The 7,550-nt window shown below is 53.4% G+C and overlaps 1 protein-coding gene across 1 annotated transcript in view; it reads right to left on the bottom strand.

Annotated features, from left to right (window-relative positions):
• Positions 1–1,953: 1,953 nt before the first annotated feature.
• LOC102002472 (keratin, type II cuticular 87) overlaps positions 1,954–7,550 on the bottom strand; it is a 7,549-nt gene continuing 1,952 nt past the window's right edge. Inside the window, exons 2-9 of the mRNA XM_005353856.2 lie at positions 6,970–7,178; positions 5,959–6,019; positions 5,103–5,198; positions 4,519–4,683; positions 4,167–4,292; positions 3,335–3,555; positions 2,565–2,596; positions 1,954–2,147 (exon numbers count right to left, since the gene is read on the bottom strand). Of these exons, the coding sequence (XP_005353913.1) occupies positions 1,954–2,147; positions 2,565–2,596; positions 3,335–3,555; positions 4,167–4,292; positions 4,519–4,683; positions 5,103–5,198; positions 5,959–6,019; positions 6,970–7,178 (1,104 nt within the window). The remainder of the gene's footprint in view (positions 2,148–2,564; positions 2,597–3,334; positions 3,556–4,166; positions 4,293–4,518; positions 4,684–5,102; positions 5,199–5,958; positions 6,020–6,969; positions 7,179–7,550) is intronic.

Raw genomic sequence — 7,550 nt, 5'->3', positions numbered from 1 at the left:
CCTCTGGCTTCATGTCCCTGTCCCCCACACAGGCCCCCTCCTGCTTCATGTCCCTGTCCCACACACAGGCCCCTCTGGCTTCATGTCCCTGTCCCACACACAGGCCCCTCTGGCTTCACGTCCCTGTCACAAGACAGAATATGGTCTGAAACTGCTGTTGGTTTTAGTAAAGTTCTCCTCTGAGCGACCTTCCCTTGCGGCCAGGACTAATGTGCACAGGGAGCATAGGGTATGGCATGCTCAGGACTGGGGTTCAGACTGATAGGGGTGCGGGTCCAAGGTGCTTAACTCCTACCCAGGGTGCCACCTAGGCCCCTGTCCAGGCTGGCATTGGTTCCAGTGCGTCTCCTGAGGGCATCCAAGAAGGCAGCAGGTAGATGTTGAAGAAAGCCATCCTCGTCAATTCCTGGGGCCTAGGACTATGTTCTGATACTTTTGAGGGGTTCCTCTGCAACTGAGATTCCCCGGGGATGACTTCTAGGGGTGACAGAGGAAGGTCTGGTACAGCAGGGGTCTCAGAGCCTAGGCTGTGGATAGAGAGCCTGAGCCTGGATCCCTGATGAAGGAATGGCTGTATCTAGATATCTAGGGAGGGAGGAGGGGACCTCTGTCGGGGACCTCTGTCGGGGACCTCCAAATGCCTGGGTCTCTGCCGGAGAGCTTCAGGTGTTTCTGCATTGAGAGTTTTGGTCCCAGGCATGAGGGGGACTGGGGCTGGTTTGAGGTCTCCAAGTGTGGAGTCCACAGCGAAGGGCGGGAGCAGCATAAGGAGGTTGTAATGAAGGTCTACGAGTGAGCCTCAAAGGAGAGCAGGGAGTGGGCGGGCACAGGGACAGGATGGAGACCATCATCAAGGGTGTGTTGACTTCTGAGGAGTCTGTGATTTGACCCCATGGGCATGGAGTTTTGAACTGGGGTATAGTGTGGAACAAGACATGGAGGAAGTGGGCCATTGCTGTCTTAGAGCTCTGAGTGGTGCTGTCCTCATCCAGGGTAGAGTCTGTCTCTCAGTGCCTTGTGATTCCTTGTATATGGGTTTGGGGCCTACCAACTCATCCCCTGTTGAGCACCATGCTGTGCAGAGTGGGTAAGAATCCAGAGACAACCCTCCTCCCTGGCTTAGGACTGGTTGGTTGGTGCAGGCAAACCAGCAGGGAGTGGTGACACTGGCACAAAACACCACACACCCTTGCATCGCAGCAGCCTTTATTGAAACACAGATGGGGCACTCCAGAAGGCAAGGCACCCACAGACAGAACCGGAAAGTGGCCTCAGAGTCCCCATCCCATCAGCCCTCCTGAGGGCAGTTCCCTTCTGCACAGGCAGGGGAGGCCTAGAGCAAATATGGAGTCTTTGAAATGTGTAAAGGCGTCAGGAACAGCAAGAACAAAGCTCCCTAGCCAGGGGCTGTAGGTAGCAGGAATCCCCAGAGAGCAGACTGTTTTCTGGGAGGCAACCCAAAGAATATGGATAGAGCATATTGCCCCAAGGAAGGCAGTCAGTCAGGGAGGTGACCAAACACAACCAATGATAGGCAGGTGCTTGCTGCCTCTGGGGCCAGAAACAGGAGCTTCTTGGGCAGGGTTCCCTCTGGTGCTTTAGTTTTTGAGGAATGGCTGGGTAGTTAGGACTGTGCCTTGACCCACGAAGGCCAAGCTTTATTGTTTAGCCACACTGGATGACAGGTAGTATCCCAGAGGGCTTGGTGAATGATACAAATCAATTATAAGTGTTTGAAGACAGGTTGGAATTAAGCGGAGGGTTGGGAATATCTTCTAAAGTGAAGCCCGAGGAAAACCAAGCAGCTCCCTAAAAGGAGAAGGTGGAGGAGAGCGGCCCTGACTCTTTCCTCCCATAGGAACATCTAGATTATTCTGGAAGCAAGCACACATTTTCCATTCACACATCATTCCACTCTGGGGCAGACAGACATCCCATTTTCAGGTCCTGGTGCTAAGCAAAGCGCACTGAGCGACTGCTCCCACAGCTGAAGCTGGAGGATCTTGGCTGGCAAGGAGTGCAGGAGTCAGGGGCCATCACTGAGATGCTGCCCCCAGTGGCAGAGGGGCCAGAGGCAATCTGGCGCCCTGGGGTTGTGCCATATGTGAGGCTCCCACTTGTGACTCCACCACGGGAGCTGCTGACACCTGTGGGAAGAGGAACAGGGAAGGATAAGGGGCTTGCTGGTGTCACCCACCCACCACAGGTGCCTGAGGGCTTCACATTCGGGGCCTGTGTCCTCCTCAAGGGATCAGTGGCTAACATGACATGTCCTATTCTTTCAACCTCATGGCACATCTGGACCCATTTCCCTGGACTGCAGTGTCTAGTGGCCACCAGTTAATGGGTGCTCAACTGTTTTTGAAGTTAACCCTCCCTCCTTCCCCGGCCCTACAACCCTTACTTCCCCACCTTCCACCCCCCTTCCTGACCAGGGAGGAGCCTGGGGAAGAGGAAAGACTATGAATGTTGGGAATGTTGGAGGTTGGGTGGGGTAGGCCCATGCTGCAGCTTTGTCCAACCCAGAGCCATTTTTCTAGGGGTCCTTTCCAGCAGATACTTACAGACATTCACGGAGCCCACACCCTCGCATAGCCTGAGGAGAAAGGAAAGCACCATTAGTTCTAAGCAGTGACCTGGGTCCTTGAGACAGTCGCTTGGGGACAGACAAGGCCAGCTTTTGTTCTAGGTTAAAGCTATCTCCTGAGAGGCAGGAAGGGCTCCCCAAATCTTCTTAGAATGTTCATTTTCTGTCTTTAAAGTGTCCCCATCCATGGAGACCAGTCCTCCGGTTTAGAGCAGTAGTGAGTGGAATCGTGACTTCCACACACCACCTGCCATCGGTGCCCGAGGCTGCTGAATGCCAATAAGTGCTCACAGTAAGCATGAGGCAGAGCTACGGGTATACAGGGCACAGCATCCTTACTGTACATGAGTCCAACTCCAGGGAAACTCGGAATGGGCTTCAGAAGCCCAGGACCTAGTGTTGGGTCCCATCTCTGCAGCTTAGTAACTTTGTGGCCATGGGAAAGGAGCTGAAGATTGAGCTATCCCTTCTCTGTTTTTGGATAGGAAAAATGGTACTTACCTGACAGGATGGAGGATTATAAATGGGCGCTTGACATAGAGCATACATGATAGCTAATCATTATTACTGAAGCCTGGCCTGGAGTCATGTGGTCGGAGCTATATGTCACACTTGTGCCCAGACCATTAGCCAGGAGGCCCAGGGTCTCTGCCCCTTCCATGCAACGACTAGCAGGCCCTAGCCAGCTTGTTTTTTCAGGACAGTTTTGTCCTCAAATGAACCCCCACATGGTTCTTCTCAGCTCACCTGTGCTCCTCGCCCTCCAGCAGGCGCCTATAGGTGGCGATCTCAATGTCCAGGCCCAGCTTGGAGTTCATCACCTCCTGGTACTCCTTGAGCAGGCAGGCCATGTCCTGCTTGGCCTTCTGTAGGGCAGCCTCCAGCTCAGCCAGCTTGCAGCGGGCATCAGTGAGGGCGGCCTCTCCCTGCTGCTCAGACTGAGTCACTGCGGCCTCCAGCTTTGTGTTCTGGGATGCAGGGAGGGTTGTTAAAGTTCCTTGTTCTATGTTCAAGGGCCAAGTCCCAGTTTTCACTGCTAAAAGTTCCTATTCTCAGTGCCATGTCTTCAATTCTGGACACCAGCCTACTGGTGCAGATTCTGGCTTCTTTTGGAAAAGTTAAGAGGCCTCACCATGCTTGCCCTGCACACCCTCGTTAGCTGTTTCTATTGGGTATGGTCAGTTCTGGTCTTTGTGTTTTTCAATTGGCTACCTCTTGTGCCTGGGACTAGCCTGTTGCGCATCATCCCAGCCTCCGTTTGCCTGAGTGTGTGACTCCTGACCTAGAACGGTGGGCTGGATGTTAAATTGCTTACCCCAAACCCCTGACTTGTGGGTGCCAGGATTGGTTTCTGAATCCATTTCCCAGTACCTTACAAACCACTGGCATTCTCTCAGCCTCATTCTGGCCTGGGGACCAGGAAAGTCCCTGCATCTCCACATGGGACATCGTCCCCATTGGATAGGAAACTGCTGACATTAGAGTTGGCTTCTAAACCCACCCATTGGGAAGCTGCCTCCTGCTAGCTGACTCCACTCTCTCCTCATGCTGGGCATGTGGTGGGGGTTGGGCTTTTTACCTGGCCCTTGGCATTCTCAATCTCGGCCGTCAGCCTCTGGATGATGCGGTTCAGCTCGTTGATCTCCTCTCTGGTGCGGCGCAAGGTCTCCCCATGACGGATCACTGTGGCCTTCATCTCTTCACACTGAGAGGAATTGGACATGTCATGAAGTTCAGGTTAGGATGTCCACCCACTGAGCATACTGCCAGTGAGGGTAAGGCTGTTGAGTGCTTAACCCGTAGAGCCAGGCAGCAAGCCTTACCCTATTATGGGCTCTTTTCTGTTCTTTAGGAGGCAGAATGCTTAGCCAAAGGACACCTCATATCCTTTCTATCACCATGTCTAACAGACAAGTGTCCAGGTCACTCACCTTGGTGCGGTACCAGGACTCGGCCTCTGCCCGGCTGCGGGTGGCAATGTCATCATACTGAGCCTTGATCTCAGCCACGATGCAGTCCATGTTCAGGTCCCGGCTGTTGTCCATCTTGACGATGACAGAGGTGTCTGAGATGTGGGCGTGGAGGATTCGGATCTCCTGTGGGAGGAGGGGGAGGAAAGCTCTTTTTAGTTCACGGACCCCTACTCTTGGCTTCCTACCTTCTCCCGGTCTTTCTCCTCCCCTGTGTCTCCTGTCGTCCCAGTCTGGTGGCCACTGTCATGTCCCAGTGTCCCCCCTGGGACCATCCCTCAGTGCTCTTCACATCATACCGCAGGCCCAGGAGGAGGAGATAGAGTTGATGTCTATAACCTCAGCTTGGTGCTGTTGCCCAAGCCCGTGGTTTACCAGCTGTGATAGCTGTGGTTACACTAATCAGGGAATCTAGCTTGCATGGGTGTGCAATGAGATGCAAGCTACAATTCTTCACGTTGAGATCTGTCTCAGATCTCAACAGTATTCTGTCCCCCGACTCCGCTGGGAGGCCCCTCCTGCCCGACTGCCCTGTGATCCCTCACCTCCTCATACAGTCTCCGCAGGAAGTCCATCTCCTGGGTCAGAGCTTCCGCATTGGCCTCCAGGTCTGACTTACGGAGGTAGGCACAGTCCACGTCCTAAAGGGAAGACGAAGAAGGAGTCCAGGGGGAGCACACCAGAGTGCCTCTCTCCTCTCCAGTTACTAGACTGAGTGCCTCTTGGGAGGCCCTCCGCTGGTGGTCATCCCAGGGCCCGGTGCCATGGAGTGAGCAATACCTTTTATGTCATTGGTGAGGAGTGGGAAGGGAAGGGGACCCGAGGATCCCAGGCACAGCCTGCTTGTTGCCACTGGAATGGATCCTCTATACCTACAGCTGGCTTTGCCACCAAAACCTGGGGTCTAGTGTGGAAGTGCGGAATGGGTCATTTCTGACCAGGCCCTGCAGCTATGTTCTGGATCTTAGAGAAGAACCAGGCCTAGGACAGAACTGAGGACCCTCTGCATCTGGGCCTTAGGTTCTCACAGAAGTCCCCTCATCTGGGTGGTTAGGAGGTGAGTCCACAAGGCCGAGTCACGTTTGGGAAGCAAGCAACACTAGGCATCTTCATCACCATGTGTTTCCCACTGTGGCTGTCCAAGGCGCCCTGGCAACTGAGGCTCTCTCCTTCACCACAACATATCAAGTGCCCGCTCCATTGACAGCCCAGCCCCAAGGGACATTAGAAGCCTAGACTATTGAGCATGAGATAACAGTGCCCCGAGTGAATCTGGCATGGGGAACTGAGGTCCAGGGCCTTGTAGGGGTTAGTCTTTGTGACTCTGGAAAGCACTGGCCTCCAGGGCCCAGCAAAGCTGCCACGTGTCAGCTCGGGCTGAAGGATGACTGAGTCACTCACCTTCTTCAGGGCGACAAATTCATTCTCAGCAGTGGCCCTGAGCGCCACTTCTTCTTCATACCTGGGGACAGAGGGCACAATGCACAGATTTGAGGAGGGGGAAAAAGAAAATAAAGGCCCAGAAGGACATACCCCAGGACCTCACACTTTGGAGGGGACCATGACAGTTCCCTGTGCTCCTACATCCTCCTGGCTGATGTGGGTCAAGAGGGACCTTATGCATTTCAAAGGCCTCCTCTCTGTCTGGACTGCAGCTCTCTGAGAATAAGAAGCCTGCCTGGTTCTGGAGCCACCCTTTCTTTGCCTGGTCCCCATCCAGGGCCTGCTCCAGCACCACCTAGACACAGCGGGTGCTCAACAAGCCTTTGTGAATTAAGAAAAGAAATAAGAAAAAATGAGTATTTTAGAATCTACAATCTTCATTTAAAAAAGTTTTTTTTGAGATTTATTTTTCTTCTACGTGTATGGATGTTTGCCTGCATGCGTGTCTGTGTGCTCATGTGCATAAAATGCCAGTGGAGGCCAGAAGAAGGTGCTGGCCTCTGGGGGTTAGAGTTACAGATGGTTGTGAGCTGCCATTTGAGTGCTAGGAGTTGAACCCTGATCCCCTGAAAGAGCCAGTGCTCTTTATTCATGAGCTGTCTTAGTCCTAGCTTCCTTTGCCATCTCTAAACTCCCAGGGTAAGAGAAAGTTTCTCGCTCTTTAGACCAGTGGTTCTCAGTCTGTGGGTCATGACTCCCTGAAGGTCACATATCAGATGCTTTATATTATAATTCATAGCAGGTAGCAAAATTACAGTTATGAAGTAGCAATGAAAGCAACGTTATGGTTGGGGGTCAGAGAAGCCTGAGGGCTGCAGCCATAGAAAGGTGAGAGCCGATGCTCTGGCAGCAGGAGCCGCTGTTGTCTTCTCTCTCGAGGGAGGATCCCTTTAGAGTCCAATCTAAAGCCATTGGTCTTTGACTTAAACTCACTTTGTCTCTGTGCACCCCCATCCCCACTGCCCTCACCTCTTCTTGTAGCCCTCCATGGCCTCCTGGGCGTGGTTGAGCTCAGCAGCCAGTCTCCCGCTGTCAGCCTCCACACACTCAGCCTCCCTCCTCAGGGTCTCGATGTAGCCCTCGAACAGCGGCTCCAAGTTGCTCTCACAGCACTTGCGGTTCTGGTAGAACTGCCACTTGGTCTCCAGCAGCTTGTTCTGCTGCTCCAGGAAGCGCACCTGCCATGGGAGAGGGAGAAAGTCTGTGGAAGGGAGCCAACCTGCCTTTGTCTCCTGATAAAACTCACTGAAGAGGTGTACAATGGATGGGCAAATGAATGTCTGCTCAGGTGGGCCCAGATGGGGAAACTGAGGCAGGGATCTGTGCTGGGCAACTGAGAGACTGCAGGTAAGGCAGAGGCAATCAGGAAAGCTCCCTGGAGGAAAGAACACAGAACAGTGGAGGGGGAGGGAAGGGAGCCTTTCACTACGCTCTTCCTCAGGACGGGTTGTAGCTTAGGTGATGTTCTTGGTAACCAGGGAGCTTGGTGAGCAACTGAGAATGGATGAGGTGGCTAAGGTGTCCTAAACACAGGGAGGGGGCATCAGAGA

This window comes from Microtus ochrogaster, chromosome 15, assembly GCF_000317375.1.
Source record: "Microtus ochrogaster isolate Prairie Vole_2 chromosome 15, MicOch1.0, whole genome shotgun sequence".
NCBI lineage: Eukaryota > Metazoa > Chordata > Mammalia > Rodentia > Cricetidae > Microtus > Microtus ochrogaster.
This window is presented reverse-complemented; position numbering and strand designations above follow the sequence as displayed.